Genomic DNA, 16,732 nt, shown 5'->3' on the forward strand with positions numbered 1-16,732 from the left:
ACTTGTAATCCTACTACTGCTACTACTGTTACTCTTATTGCTGCAACTATACTGTTCTGAGCCTAACACATTTTCTTGAGGCACCTGGCAATAAGGTTGGTGTGGTCCGCAAGTCAGCCCAGTCCGATCCATTTAGCAACTCTATTGTGGTTGATCACGGTCAGTGAGGCAGTGCTTCACTTCCTCAGTCCCTTACACATACCATTTGTGTGCAGTAGGAGCTTGTGTCTTAACCTCATAAAGCCAAGAGACAATGACAACAAGGCAAGCGTAGGTTGAATTACTTGTTTATTTAATTGAAATGTAGAACTTGTAAATAAATGAAAGTGGATGAAATAACAACTGGCTGCAGGTGGGATACGAGCTGATGCCTTTGCATTACATGTAAGATGCTCTTATCAATTGAGCTACCGCAGCACTGTTTTTCTGCCTCCTTTCTTGGGCATTTATGTATGTGTGCTAGAGTTAGCCAGTGCCACCGCTTACTGCCTTGATGGAAGATGTAGAACATCCTTATTTAATTGACATGTAGACATTATAAAGAAATTAAGAATAAATGGAATGTGTGGAAATGGTGGGAACGCTGCACCAATCTGTGCCAACTAGAATTTGTTGCTCTGTGATGCTCCACAAGGGTTCTTTTAACCTAAATTGCTTTACTGCTGTGCCATGCAATTTCAGTGGTGTGAAAATTCGGAAACTACTACGCGATACAATTCAAAGTGTGGCACCACTTCATTTATTTGTTGGATTCGGTTATGGCGTTACAGCCAGTGAGACTGCCATTGTGACAGCCAACAGAATCGAATTGTTTCCTATTTTTACATGCCAACCGTGAGGTGTGTGAGGCTACAATGATTTGGGTGGCCATGCTGGCTTTGTAACTGCATGATCAGTGCAGAAGTATTGTGCATCGAGGGCTTATGTGCAGTGGTGCTCTTTAGATAAAAGGATAATCAATATCCACCCTACTTATTCCTCTTGCTTGCAACTTTGTTTGTTGTACTGTATTACTCTTTCTGAAGAGAATTTGAGGTTTTTGAATTTAGCATTGAGGGTGTTATAACCACATGCATGGCAATTGGGTATGCTTGGCCTTGGTTCACAATCTTTATCAACTATGTCTTTGTTAATGCGTGTGTTTTGGTAAGGCTTGTGGTAAAAAAAAGTCAAAGGTGAACGAGCAAGTGGCCTAGCACTATACGCCTTGTCCTGCAAATGCATGTCAGTGGCTGAATAAGGAACATTATGTACTCGCACCGCTGATTATGGTTCATAAAACAAAATCACAATGGGCATAATGTAAAACCTACGAAGGGGTCTTTCCTTAAAGGCACACTGAAAAGAAAAATAACTTCGGCTACATTACTAAATTACCTAACTAAATAACAAAAGAGCCCCTTTTACTGTACAAAAAGGTTTGGCAAGCTAGAAAAAGACAGGAAAAATTTTGACGATGACTGCTCAGGCTTAGGTAATTTCTCTTTGCTGCAGGTGTACTACGTTCCATCCTAGAAGACACTGTTTACTTAGTAAATTTCAAGAGCTTTTGCAGTCCCACAATGACCCAAATGCTAAAGAGTACTTTGCAATCTGTGACGCCACGATGGCACTAGTGTTTTGGTGCAAAATTTCATAAAGGAAACTGTGACCTTCATTTGCCTTTTTAATAATCTACTTATTACTGCGAAATTGGAGAAAACAGGGTCTTGAAAAAATACTTTATCTGGCTAAACTGATCTAGTGTTTCTCTTTAGAGTGTCCCTTTAATGTTCCTCGCGTGGTTTTGCACTACAGCGTCTTCTTTGTAGCATGTGATGTGTGTTCGTCGCTGCTGTCGTGGCGGGCTACATTGAGTCACTTATTTTGCTCCTAGTTCTTATGAGGAAATGATTATGTAAACTGAAGAGAACATTGAACTACATTTTGATTTTCTGTATGCTCTTTCCTGGACACCTTACAGCTGCTCTAAGCACAGCAGTAGGTGTTCCAAAAAGATTGTGCCTGCTCCAATGGCTGCTCCAAAATTTTCGAGGGCATTCCCACCACTGGTGTGGTGACTTATCAAATGTGGTGTTGCTGTAGTCTCTTAAAGTGCTTTGTGAGCGCCTTGGAAATGTTAGAAGACCTGTGAAACTTTTCTGCACGCGACAACTGCTGCTCGTCTCTCTGTGGTGCAGTGCTGCATACGATGAAGCAGGTACCGTACACACTGGCGCACGCCCTGAGCTGGATGCTGCAGTGTGCCCGTGGGGTGGCTTACCTGCACAGCATGAAGCCCAAGGCCCTGGTGCACCGGGACCTCAAGCCACCCAAGTACGAGCTCTCTATTGCTGCTGCTGTCTATGCATTACACATTGCTGCCAACCCTGTGCTCCTTTTCATACATAGCAGGCTAGAGAGATTTCTCTAGAACACTGCTTGCATTCATGGTCGCAAAATAGTCTGTCACTTACGAAAGAAACAAGTACGCATTGTGTAATTCGATATGACATTAACAGGATGCTTCGGCTTGGGCCCGACTCCAATTTTCCTACTTGTGGACACTAACTGGAGTGATTTCAATGGAATCTGTTGCATTTGATTGAGAATTTTTAAACTCCACTGACTCAAGCAAGCTGAATTCTGATTTAGAGACTAGAATTCTTGACAATAATTCCTGGAAATCGGTAAGCTAAAAAAAATTTAAGGTTAAAGTTTACAAATCTGTAATGCTGCACATAAAACAGATATTGCAGCTTTGTAAACTGCTACCATTAGAGCATGTAATGCATATCTGAAATAGTTTTGTAATCCTGTTAGTACACTTGTTAGGCATATTGGTGCTTGTACTTTGACAGGATACAGCGGGTGCATGCATGTATAATTAAAAAATACAGGCTGTGTCTCGTGATAGTGGCACCTTTCTGCTCTTAGTATGGTTCACAGCATTACACTGCATACGCTTGACTGCAAAACACTACTATGTTGTGGCGAAGTTGACCTTCGGGAACTGGCGATACGCAAAATTTGACCCTTGCTGTACTTTCTGTTCTTTGAAGTCATCGGTGAGAATGAGTCGCCACTATTGCTGACAGTAGCTAAGTCTTTCAATGAAAAATGTGGCACCAAACAGCAGAAGTGAATCCTCAAAGCAGCTAGACCAAGCGTTGCCACGGTGGCTACAGCTGCTGGCCGATTGCCACATGGAGCACTGGTTTGACGCTGAGAGATAATCAAAATGGCAGCGGAGGTGGCTTTCATTATTGCCATTCCGGACCTCTGGTCATGGCAAAAAGTCTGGAAAACCAGGCAGCAAAGTGTCTCAGGGACCTAAATTTCATAGGTAATTGTACATTAGTTCTATAGGATATGGGGCAGTGCCGCGAAGGCATCCAAATTATTGGGCATGTCCTAAAAATCGGGTGGCCGAGTAATCGGTCGTTGACTTTATGTAGCATATGAATTTACAGCTGATGTGAAAGTGTTAAAATGTTTGAGGGTTTTGAAAAAAACATGCTTACATTTTAGTGGTGTATTTCATAGTTGTATACTACATCAATTTCGTCAGCTTTAGATGTATTACTAGGTGTAGTTTGGAAAAGCCTGAGATTGATTTTCATTGCTGAATTGCATAGTTTGAAGCTTGATACCTAAGCTTCATTTTATTTTTTATTATATGATTTTCAATGATTTGTTAAAAAATTGATGGCCTAGATCAAAAGTTTGCTTCCCACAGCCACTACATTTTGACGTTTGCTTTCAAAACAAACCTCAACAAATGCACTGCAGTGGTTACCGAAAAATATGATGTATTCTTTTCCATGCAGCATTTAATAGGAGCTCCAGAGCTAAAGCTTCCTCTTTAGAGTCTCATAGCTTTAAGTCACAAAAGATGACATATTCCTTAAAGACATAGCAAATCAACCTATTTACTGCCAAAGTAGCACAGTGACATGTTCCTGTGAGCAGCAGTCACATACACCTCTTGTGCTTGCAGCCTAAACATAGTAAAGCACATACTGGAAGCACAGATGTAAATACATGATTTGACATAATCTTATGTCCACAAGTCTACTCTTAGCTGTGGAGGGTGTCTCAGATCAACGATAACTTCACTGTGAAATGCTCAAAGTGTGGTGCATTTCTGTGACCACACTACTCTCTTAACTTCTGCAGCATGAAGTGGGGGAAGATTTAATCTGTAATGTGGTTTTGGGTTGTGTATTAGAAAGATCTACTGTATGTTTCCGTGCACTAAAACAGAAGCTTAGCACCATTAACTTTGAAGGAGATGAAATGAGCAGGTTTTTATATATTTATTTATTTATTTCCAGCTATAAATGTATGAGGCTCTCAGTACATCCATACCGGATATGGCTGTTTTTATTTTACCTTCATTAGTATAATCAATGAGAGGGCAGTGAACGTAAGGAAAGGAAAAAAACTAGGAGACAGCCCGGAAACCAGTCGGCGATTTCAGTATGCAAAGGAGAACTCTCCCCCTCCTAATGAAAGGGACGGCGTTGCGAGGGAGCTGCCAGGGATGGTGGCAGTTCTCATGTGTTCACCCTTCTGTTTGCTGTTTCACGCAGGTTGTTGTACAAGATGGGACGTGCATAATCACACATGTAATTGGGGTTTTCAATGCATTGTCTCTATGGGGAGTTTCGTGGGACCGGATCACTCCGTCGTACGACCCGGGACTTCACAAAATCGGGTGACACATAATCAGGTGCCCTATAACGTAAAAGAATTAAATTTGTTTTTATTCCGATCTCCTGAGGTCAAATTTGCATAACCGCCAACGCAAGCATCAGGCGGTGACCTGCCGGGTTGTCTGAACGGACCAACCAAACACCCTCCTCGTTCATAGGAGGTCACTTTTGTTTGCTTGAAAAATGAATAACATTGCCTACACTGAGCGGCTTGTCTTATCTAATTGGCTGACAAGAGGCGAGGAGCATGCTCAAGTGGAGAAGGATTTGATCGGGCCGAGCCACTGCACTGAAAATCGATAACCGGATGAAAAGGGTGGTGCCGGCATCTGCGATTGGTCCACTTTCCCTAACTTAGCTAGCAGTGGCTAGTCAAAAATTGCAGCGGCATGTAACCGAAGCTTAAGAATGGCGCTAAAATGGCTCCTCAGCAAAGAAGAGTTGGCAGAACGAGGTCGTAAACGTGCCGAAAGTGCTCGAAAATGTTACACGGCCACTTAAAATGTTTTATTATACGCAAATAAACCCATGTTCTTCGGCAGGTTTGAGTAGCCAGTGCCTGAGCGATTGGCAGCAGCCATCTTTTATTCCTTTCAGAATGGGGCAGCCTGCGGTTATTCAGAAGAAAATTCAGTTTTGTTCGGGATATTAATGCATCCTTAACGCGTACGCGTCACTTTGACGCGGTAAGCTTTTGCGGCTTTGTGACGTCGCGTGAGAGGCAGGTGAAGTGGGTGCAGCCCGAAAACTTTTGACCAATAGCCGAGGGCTAATGGCAAAAAGGCATCGAATCAGAAATAACTATTTTTGTTTTGTTCGGTCCAGTCGTGCATCATCAGTGTGTACATGTCATACCAGAAGGTGAGCTATCGCGATTTTCGTGACGTAGTGTGGCAGACAGGCTAAGTGGGGTTAGTCCAAAAAAGTTTTTAACCAATTGTGGAGGGCTGATTGCAGAATTGGAAGAGAAAAATTTGGAATGAGTGGAAATTATTGAGCAGAAGTAAGCTCCTCCATGCATTCGCTCAGCAACTGGTGTCCACGCACAGCAACCGTGGCTCCTTTGCAACAGAATCATTCAGGACTGTTGCTACATGCATCTACCACATGTCACCACCACATGGGGTGACATGTGGCACATGATGTAACCATTCACTACATGCGCCATGCATCGTTGCCCTGGCTTTCTCCTTCTAGACTCCACCAACTGTTCTTATCCCTTATATTCAAAGAGAAACGAATATTTGACAACTTTCAAGTAGTGAATCTTTGAAACAAATACTAATCGAACAGCAAAGACTGCCCAATTTGTTGAAGTTTCAATTCTTGTTGAAATCCATTTCTCTATAATGAAGTTTGATCAGTATTCAGCCATTACACGGTACCAGAGTCCTTTGATACTTTCTTACTGGTCACGAAACTTCTCCATCATGTTACGAGAAATGTTTATGTGCTGCCAACAGTGACTGCGTGGTGGCGCCACCGGTTCAGAGGGGGCACATTGAGTGGGCACTCTGCAAGTGGTACTGCAGCTGGCAGTGTATTCATGTGATTTTGTAGCTGCTTTACACTCGCTTTCTGCCTTTTAGTAGGTGCAAAGAAGCTCAGAGAGAAGTTCAGGATTTTGAAGGACGGTGCCGAAAACCCGTTGCATCCAGCAGTGTCGTTTCGGCTACAGAGGAATAGACGAAAGAAGCTGCTAACCTTCGCGAAAGAGAACATTACACAGACAGTGTGATTGCTGCAGCGCCTGTTCTTGTATATACACTGAGTGTCCCAGCTAACGTTAGCCAAGCTTCTTAAAAAAATGAAATGAAAAAAACAGTACAAAGTATGATTATGATCTTGAAACTTGCTTCTAAAGTTGGAATGCACAATTATCAGCCCTGGCCAGCCGTTCAAATTGTGTTTGAGGCTGTGTCAATCTCATTCAGTTAATTTTAGGCTTAGCTCAGTAGACGAGTTCGTCAGCCTACTTCCAATGGCCCTGAAATAAAAACTGAGCACTTAGGTTACCTTTCTGGTTCATTTATCGACATAGTAATTTGAAGTGTTGTATAGTGCACACAGAAGAAGCGGGAAGTGGCGACAGTAAACATTTAGTGGCAGCTCTTCATACATTGCTCATGGCCTATGGAGGAGGTTGTGATATTCTTATGCTGACACATTTGTTTGCCTCTAATGCCAAAAGTGTGAGTACACAGCAGGCATCAGCATTTTCAAAGAAAGCTACATGCTCTCTGACTGAGCACTTACGCACAATTTCCTTTGCCAGTACAGTCGAACCCGACTATATCGAACCCGTTTACATCGAATTATTCTATATATCGAACAATTTCTGGACACGATATAGTTACAATGAGTATATATCGCAAAAATTACGCTTACATCGAACAAAAATAGCAGCGACACCCGATATATCGAACGTCAAGCGGCGGAAAGTGCCCCCACAAGTTGGCTTTCCCTCGCGGTGGCGGAGAAAAGGCGGCTGCGTGGCTCCATCCAACCGCTCTCCCTACCGTGACCGCGCCCGACCGCGCTGCCTCAGACGAGCCGTCGGCACCCCCCCCCCCCCCCCCCTGCAAAAAAATGATCCTGGCCCGCTCACAGCGCTTGCTCAGACAGCCAATTAGATGCTCTTGTGCCCTCGTGGTGCAAGATGGCGAAAGTGCGAGTTGTCTCGCTGTTTTTGTGTGCGCCTTGTAGGCCTTCTCCCACAGTGTTGCCGTGATGAAACGGCAGAATTTGCCTTTCGTCGTGAAGCTCGCAATCATAAATCGTGTCGAACGCGGTGAGAAGTCGGATGTCCCCGCAGAGCACAAGATTCCGAGGAGCACTCTCGGCACGATCTTGAAGAATAAGGGGGAGATTAGGGCTAAAGCGTCCAAACTCGCGACCCGGTGCCCGTGGCGCCTGACCCGTACGCACGGCTGCGTACGAGTGGTTAATCTGAAATTGCTTCAGCCGTGCCGACTTCCGCGTGCTCGGTGATGACCGTAAATTTTGATGAATGCGACGAAGCCGTTGCCAGTGTTGCCGAAGTTTGGAGCGAACTGTCAGAATTTCCGGAAGCTGTTGACGAATCAACGGTGGATGAGTTTGTGAGCGCAAATGATGTGTCGCGACCACGGGAGAGCCCGAAAACGAAGACTACATTGCCAACATTGTACCGAGCACAAGTGAAAGTGGGCACAATGAGGAAAGCAACGACGGTCCCACATCCTCCGAAATGATTGGTGCGCTCGCAATAGTCCGGTGCTTCTGCGCGAATGCGGAAAGTTGCGGCCTCAGCTGCTCCAACTCCTTAATGTGGAAAAGTGCGTTCGTCGCAGGCAGCGAAATTGCCATAGCAGAAGAAAATGCAGGTCTATTTCGTGCGAAACTAAGCTAGCTTAATCAATAAAGTGATCTTATAAATGGTATGTGCTTTTATGACATCCAATTATTTAGCAGGCTTATATCGAATTATGCTCTATATCGAACTGATAGGCGCTTTTTGCGAGTTCGATATAGCCGGGTTCGACTGTACTTCGTTGAGCATGCTGCATGCATGATGAAAAGCAAAAAAAAAAATACCAGCTATCAATGATCCCCCGTCTCCCAGTCACTGTTTTCCAAGAAGCCCCTGAAGCTGCCGATCACTAATATCATGCAGTTCATCTCATGCAGCTCATCTCAGCTAGTGTGATGCAACAGTGTTCATATTCGCAAATCAACATGCCTTGCATTGTTTTGTCATTACTTTGTGTCAGCACTGCACGGTTTACATGGAGCTTGAAGCGAACAACCAACTGTGGCCGTACATTTAAATGTGAACAAATTCACCACTAGAATAAATCACTGTTCAAACGGAAAGTTGCATACGCCCAGCTGTTTCTTGCCGCAAATATGCTGATAAGTAAACAAAGAAAGAATATGCAAGCAGCATGGGAAGAAATCAGAAACAAAAATCTCGTGACAGCTGCGTCGGCACCACTGCACAGTGGCAACAAAATAGTCTTGCCGACGACTCCACTCCTGCCAACATGGCCTTTGGCACAACACAGCTGTCACAAGAAGTCTGCAGACCAAACTCGGTGTCGTGTCGGTCTTGTGCGATCAGGCCTAAACCCTTCTAAACTATTCTAAACCACCAAAGCAGGGTGACGACACCGGCAGTCATAGCCTCCTCATCTGCAGTGGTGCCTCTAGCGGCAGCTGCTGTCCCTATAGCAAACTTGGCCTCAAGTTTCGTAATGAGTAGTAAAGCATTAAAGGACTGTGGTGGTGCCTAATTCTTGCAGGCTAAGTGCTTTTCTTTTTTTGCTGAGGCCACTACAATGCTGTGCGTTGTTGCAGCCTGCTGCTGGTCAACGGGGGCACGGTGCTCAAAATTTGTGACTTTGGCACGGCCTGTGACGTGCAGACCCAGATGACCAACAACAAAGGCAGTGCTGCATGGATGGCCCCCGAAGTGTTTGAGAGTGAGTGCCGCTTGTGTTGTACCACTTCTTTGTCTGGCAATGGTCCCCTTTTATATCCTCTTTACTGCTACGGAATGCCACTGTTGCCTGTTGCAATTGAACAGCGATTCAGCGAAATGAGGGCAGAAGAGCTGTATTTTCTGTATTTCTTCTGAGCGTCCAGGGGAAGCCAGCTCTATATGTAATTGAACGCCAAATACCAACTATTTAGGAATAAAACAAAACAAGTTACAAACAACGCAAACAGGTGACTAGGAAACTGAAAAAACAAGTCGTGCAAAATAAATTTTAATAAATCCTATCCCTTGCAGCCAAATGCACTGGAAATTTGCAATGCCTTATTGGCTTTTGTGTCATTGCAAGTGATCATGAGCTGTTGCTATCATTGTGGGTGTAGTTGGATTTGTAATAGAACAGAAACTTAGGCAAGTTTGTAGGCTTTGATGTTTTAGCTGCAAGATGTAACATGGTGAGGTGCTACAAAATGGAAATTGGAGCCAGACCATTGGGAGATCACCAGGTGAGGCCACATCAAAATTGAGCACTACATGAGTGCCTTGCTGACTGGAGTGCTTTCTCTAGGATCTCCAATATCTCTTCATCTGTTGCTCTTTTTGTTTTGTCTGGTGGAGTACAAATAAACATAGTGCTCCTTCCTTGAGCTTGGCAGGGTGATCGGTTTGAGTTGGCTGCTTGCGTGGGACCTTCAACTGTTGAATGGAGCTGTGGCTCTTCCGAATACGAGCCAAGCTTGAACACTGAAGATGACAGCTTGTTGTCTGAGGAAGAGGCAACTTCAACTGCATCGGATTCTGATTCTGACATCATGAAAAAGTGCTGACAAAAATGGTGTTTCAGATAGGAATGTGAGGACTGTACCAAGAGCGTATTTACAATTTTCCATGTTATTTTATCCCTTCTGCATAACTGAAAATAAACCGTTCTGTTCATTTTATGATATCTGAGAAACAAACCCGACACTGGAAGTGAGTTGCCTCAAAACAACCTGGCACTGAAAGGGTTCGTCTGGGTGATAGCGGAGATGCAATGGGTAAGGCCATCCAATTTCTTGATAGCTTGTCTTACAGCCTTACTTTGGTTGCAGTGATGCATTTCACTATTAACGTGAATAAGTTATGGAACATGTTGCCAAACTCTGAAGTGAATACAGGCTGTGTTTGTGAATTTGAACATTTTTAGACCTGCTTTTTCGAGACTATGTGGCATCTTGACGTCTCTGTGCACTCTTCAGTCTAGTGTGTATCTTGTTTCTTTTAATTTTCTGCCCTTCCTGTAAGAGCATTAGATAATATGGCTGTCAGCAAGAATAAATAAATAAAATGGCAATGCTAGCTGTACTAACCTCGACGTGATTCGAGGCAGCAGTGATGGGAGTGTCTCTCCCCTTTCCTCCAGGCTCGACATACTCGGAGAAGTGCGACATCTTTAGCTGGGGCATCATCCTGTGGGAAGTGCTCACGCGCCGCAAGCCATTTGAAGACTGTGGCCCGCCCGCCTTCTGCATCATGTGGGCCGTCCACCAAGGTACGTGCAACTTGTGTTCTTGATCACCGCATATTGACATTCTGTTTTAACCACCGTTTGTCAAAAACTTCCGTCTAATTGTTCGACAGCATCGGCCATGTAATTGCTGTGTTAGCACAATCCGCATGCACACCTTTTTTGAAAAGAAAGTGCAATCAAATTTGCATGCGCATTACAGTTTAACTAATTCTACTCAAAATCAAAAACGAAACCGATTCTTAATAAAAAAAAAAGAAAAAGCTCAGTGCAAGGTGGCAAGCCACACTGTCATCGAACGGCCATTTTTTTCGTGCCTTGGTTTGCGGTTGTCATTTTCTAGTTTGCTGCAAGTGTGATATTTCTAATGCATTATGTGGAACCGAAGATGACTTTCTGTGGTTGGTAGACAGCGAAAAGGAGGCGTTGTCAGACTCCGATCGCGACTTGCTGCTAATGATAATATACAGCTGTGTATGCGTTTGTGTGCCTTTGTATGTTCCATAAAGTTGTTTAAACGTCAACTCAGGTTTCATTACGATGTGCACGGTAGAATCGGCAGCAGGAGCTTTCTTTTGTTAAATATTTTGGTGGTAATATAACTGCGCATTACAAATGGAGCGTGATAAAATCGTGCAAATACGGTATTCTTATTTCGTATAATCATTATTCATTCACTTAGCAGCTTCTGTTGATCATATTGCTTTCCTTTTGTGAGGGATATTCTGAGTGGCTAAAGCAAACTTAACCACAGAGCACAATGGCGGGAGGACAATGTCATCTTGCTAATATCTCCAGAAAGCACACCATTACATTCCCTGTGGCATTGTGCATTCAGCTTGGTTGCAGTTCCCTATTACTAAGCAATGAACATTGGTCGAACATGAGATGTCTAATATTTCGAAAAAACTAAGAGAGAGAGAGAGAAAACATTTATTCGGACCATCGAGGTGGTTGCTCTTGAGGTCGAGTGGGTGGTGTCCTCATTCCAGGACTCCACTGGCCATGGCTGCTCGACGTACTTGCTGGACGAGAGCTTCTTGTCCCGCCAGGGTATCGCCGGTCAGCTGTACCTCCCACCGCTCAAATGACGTGCTAGGAGTCTTTAAGTGTTGAGGTTTGCCCTCGCACCCCCACGAGATGTGAAAGAGTGTAGGGCGTGTGTCGCCGCACCAGGGGCAGATGCCGCGATATGTATGTGGGAACATTTTACTGTATCTGTGTAGGTTTGGAAATGTTCTTGTTCCTTGTATAAACTCAGCAGTCAGCCCATGTCCTGTGTTCTTCTGCTTGTCACTGCTGTAAGTGATACTTTCGAAGATAAATTATTACAAACTAGTCCGATTTTCAATCCTAATAACAAGATGGGTCTAGCGTTTGTCCTGTTATTTCCTGCCCCATATCCTCGGTACTCAGCCATAAAATAATGTGTGTAGAGAGGGGCGAATATCATCTTTTTCTAATGTGAATAGTAAATATCGAAAATCAAATCGAATATCAGATACATTGAATCTCACTATAACGAAACGGGATATAATGGAATAATGGATAGAACAAAGTAAATGAAGTTTCCCTTGAAATTTCCATAGAGATCCTTGTATATAAAACCTCGTTTTAGGAAATGAAATTGTCCTGCCAATGGATATAACGAACTAGATTTGTCTTTGACACCAAAAAATACCTGACTGTAGCGCGCCGAGTACATGGCTTTCCTCGGGGCTTGGCCCTTGTTTGCTGCAGCACTTAAAAACTCCCGTGTCCCCGCATCAAATACGTCGTTGAGCAACACTGGTCTTTCTCACCACCGCGCGTAGCTGCACACAAGCTGCTCACTATCTCACTTCTCCACTGACCTCTCTCTCTCACGCGGGCCTGGCTGCCCGAGCCACGCACCACACTGCTTGGCTACGTGCACCGGTGCGAAAGATTAGTTCATTCACTTCTGTGTGGCATGCCGCACAGGCAGGCGCAGCTAGGTGTGGGCTCCGAAATCTCCCCAGCGCAACCTCACGGGTCGCGTGCAAGCCTACACGAGTTGCGCAATGCTGCACAGCTAGGCGGGCCGATGCAAAATATTAGTGCATTCACTTCTCTCTTTCTCTACAGCATGTCTTGAGGGAGGCGCTACTGGGTCTAGCCTCAGAGACCACCCCGGTGCAATCTTGGGGGTCATGCCCAGGCCGATCGTTCACTTCTCCCTCTCCCTGTGGCACGCCGCGCGGATAAGCAGTTGTGGGTGGCCTCCGAGATCGCATTGGCATCGGTGCAATCTCAGAGGCCCCGAGCTGGCCAAGCAGGCCAAGCCAAGCCGCCGCCATGAAGCTCATTTACCTCCTCGATCACACAGCGGAGCACTGTGTTGTGTGCCACGTGCTACTCGAAATTTTTGAGCCGAGCAGAAAACGGACGCGGAAGACCATCACAATGGAACAGAAGGCTGTCGCATTAGGTGCTAAGTCATGTGTTACACGTGCCGAAGGTTATTTTGTTGTTTTATTAAAATTTCATCTCATCCGTGGCTGTGTAGCGGTTCCACGAGCCGGAAAACTGTCTTCTTAATTCCATGTGTACAGTTGTGCACCCCATTGGGCATACAGTGCAGTAAATGGCAATAATGGCTGTGACAAAGCAACGGATATAACAAAGTAATTTAGACTCCCTCTTAAACTTCGTTATAACGAGGTTCAAGTGGGGTCAAATGCAGACGCACATATTTACAAAAGCAGGACCTATTTTCGTATAACTAGGTACTCTGTCAGAACTGAGTAGTGCAAGAAATGACAGTAACTATCAGGAACGAAGGATCAGTTGCAAACACAAGATCATTCATTGTCATTGAAAGACTGCCCAAATAGCCTCTTGAGCTTGGTTGCAAAAGATACTTTCGAGAATCAATGACTGCGGTATGATTAGCTTTCAAAAACATTAAATAAATGGTTTTTGCAAAAACATCGGAAGCTGTGCAAAAAGAACACAGAAAGCTGTTGATGGACTTGCGTGCTGTAATGACATAAAAAAAAGCTGCAAAAAAAGACAGCGCTGGTTATAGTCTAAAAGATAGAACTGCTACATGACTGCAGTGCAAAAACACTACACAACACACTAGAATAAAAAATCGTAGGTTGTCACATAGGGTTCCGGCACAAAACTGAAAGCAGCTTTCATTATCCATTTTGATTCTGCATTGCTTCTAAAACTTTTGTCATTGTTTCCCTTCTGAAACGTTGTGACATTTTGGCTAGTTTACGGAGAGTAGTAGGCAGAGTAATAGTCAGCTGTAGCAAAATATTTGGTTAGTTTTAAATACTTGAAGATACCAAATTGGTTATTTTTTAATACAAATTGAATGTTATACATGAACTATTCATATTCACATATGAAGCTTAGAATATTTGTGCACTCCTAAATCTGTGCTAACTATTCGCTAAGCCACCTTACTCAGAAACTATCAGTTGTATTTTTCATTTGTCACCAGTTTTCTTTAGGTTTCCTTTTTCTATTGTCATCAGTCCTGAAAAACAACACTGACCATTGCATGATGTTTTCTTATGGCAGGACAGTGTTTTACACATGTCTATAGCCAGCGTTCCTCACAGTGATTTACCTGTCTCAGTGGCTCACTGATTACGGTGATGTGCCACTGAGCACAAGGCCACAACTTCAATTCTTTTCCGCCACCCCCGCACTCTAATTGACAAAGAATGCAGAAACGCTCATGTACTTGGATTTAGGTGGTCATAATTAATCTGGAGTCCCCCACAACCAATGTCTGTCATAGCCCGCAAGTTACTTTGGGATGTTAAACACCATAAATTTATTGAATTTTTGTGTGGACAAAATATGGCTTCTGGTCTATGACAAAGTCATAGGGTAATTGACGTTGTGGAACTCACATGGGTCCTTTTTCACAACATGGTATCTCTGTGATTGCGAATGAAGAACCCATATGGGTTCTGCGATGCGCATTAACTTCTGACTTGTTCATTCTTTTTAACATGCTACCTGAACCAGAAAAGTTTTTTGCGAACTCTTGAAATCTTAATTTAAATCGCCGCAATCAGTGACAGACAGCTGAGTTTGTACCGATAGAACTTCCATCACAGATAGACTATTCCAGCACTAGCAACACCATTCTGGGCTTACTTAGATGAAGTGCTTCATTAATAAAAATAATGACAGCCTATAGTGGCCATCTGGATTGTTTCTGAGGCAGCATCAGTTCTGAGTGAGCATTTTATAAGGAAAGTGCAACTCACTCTTTGTCATCATTGCACAGGAAAGAGGCCTCCACTGATCCGTGGCTGTCCCACCATTCTGGAGGAACTGATGGTTAAGTAAGTAGTGCTCACATTTACTATTTTGCTCTTTGCTAAGCCAAGGTATTTCCACAGTTCAGTGGGACCTGTCGCTGTAGAGCTAAAGATTGTCACCCACCTGACTGTAGTAGGCTGTTACGAAGGGTCCCGAGATTTGGCGGTGTCGACTGAAAGGCAGACTTTGCAATCGAAGAAAAGTTTGTAGTTGTGGGATTGAATCCATGACCACTGTTATTAAGTCACTGTACCACCCGAATTGACTAAGGGAATAGCAGATGCCAGCATAGCCTGAATTTATTAGCAGCTCAATGTGCTGGAAGCTTGAGCCAAAGGAAATAAAAAGAAGTGCTACAGAAATCCACAAGGTGGCAGACTGCAGACTGCATGAAATTTCCTCCTCTGAACAATTTTTCACAAAGCTTAGTTTGAGTAATTAATTTGTTTGTGTCTTGGATGACATTGCTCTTGCTTGACTGGTAAGCACACAATAACACTTCTGTGAGCTAAAGTGTTTCTCTCTTTATCTTGTTCTCTTTATATTTTTTTTTTCATTTTCCTCCCTGTGTACCACACTTCATCTACCATGTGCTTAGCATGTGTCTGGTGACCTTGTTGTGTCTACTGCTCTTGACTCCGCGCACAAGGAAAACAGTGTCATGGTGAAAATGAAGAATCACACACATAAAGGCTTTATTTTGTGTCTGTGGAAATCTCGCATCACTCTCGCTGTAACTTGCATATGGTCGCACTAAACCTTAGCAGGGCACTAAAAGAAAACAACAAGTAGAGCTAAATTGAAAAATTAGGCTTCTGTAATGATGAATTCATCATTCATAGAAAGAACAGGGCCTTCTTGTAAACGAGAAAATGACGAAAATGGAACGACGGAGTAGCACCCCCTTGTTGTGTGTGGTGCCACGCATGGGTTGTCACCACTGGCTGATCTCCAGCAGGCAGCATAGAGGTAGATCACTTGGAGACGGCATCCACTCTTCCATTTTGGAGCAGGCGATTTAAATTGAGGAACAGCAGCAGCGGCACCTTCAGCAGCAATTTTCTGTGCAACAGAGCGATATGCATTGGCATCTGTGAGTGGTGGCATTCCAGGTACAGTCGAACCCGACTATATCGAACCCGTTTACATCGAATTATTCTGTATATCGAACAATTTCTGGTCACGGTATAGTTACAATGAGTATATATAGCAAAAATTACGCTTACATCGAACAAATATTGCAGTGACTCCCGATATATCGAACCGTCAAGCGGCGGAAAAGTGCCCCCAGAAGTTGACTTTCCCTCGCGGTAGCGGGGAAACCCGGCGGCGCGGCTCCATCCAACCGCTCTCCCTACCGTGACCGCGCTGCCTCGGGCTGTTCGGGCGAGCCGTCGACACTCCCCCTGTCGCGCATAGTGGAGTCTATTAGGCCACATCCTCCCTCTTTCTCTCTCTCATCTTTCACTTCCCACTCTCTCTCCCCTGACAACGCTTCGCCGTGTTCCCTCACGGGTTGCAGAATCAAGCGTCCTTCCTTTCTTTAGATCACTATCTATCGACACTCCCCAGCAAAAAAATGATCCTGGCCCGTCTACAGCGCTTGCTCAGACAGCCAATCAGAGGCTCTTGTGCTCTCTTCGTGCAAGATGGCGAAAGTGCGAGTTGTCAGGCTGGTATTCTGGTTTATCGTGTTTGCGCCTTGTGGGACTTCTCCCGCATTGTTGCCGTGATGAAGCA

At 44.2% G+C, this 16,732-nt stretch overlaps 1 protein-coding gene across 2 annotated transcripts in view; it reads left to right on the top strand.

Annotated features, from left to right (window-relative positions):
• Positions 1 to 16,732, top strand: part of LOC142584747 (mitogen-activated protein kinase kinase kinase 7-like) — a 133,856-nt gene that overhangs the window by 37,156 nt on the left and 79,968 nt on the right. For both annotated transcript variants that reach the window (XM_075694975.1, XM_075694976.1), the window contains exons 5-8: positions 2,181 to 2,316; positions 9,036 to 9,160; positions 10,577 to 10,705; positions 14,958 to 15,015. In XM_075694975.1, coding sequence (XP_075551090.1) covers positions 2,181 to 2,316; positions 9,036 to 9,160; positions 10,577 to 10,705; positions 14,958 to 15,015 — 448 coding nt within the window. The remainder of the gene's footprint in view (positions 1 to 2,180; positions 2,317 to 9,035; positions 9,161 to 10,576; positions 10,706 to 14,957; positions 15,016 to 16,732) is intronic.

Source organism: Dermacentor variabilis, chromosome 6 (assembly GCF_050947875.1).
Source record: "Dermacentor variabilis isolate Ectoservices chromosome 6, ASM5094787v1, whole genome shotgun sequence".
NCBI classification, from domain to species: domain Eukaryota; kingdom Metazoa; phylum Arthropoda; class Arachnida; order Ixodida; family Ixodidae; genus Dermacentor; species Dermacentor variabilis.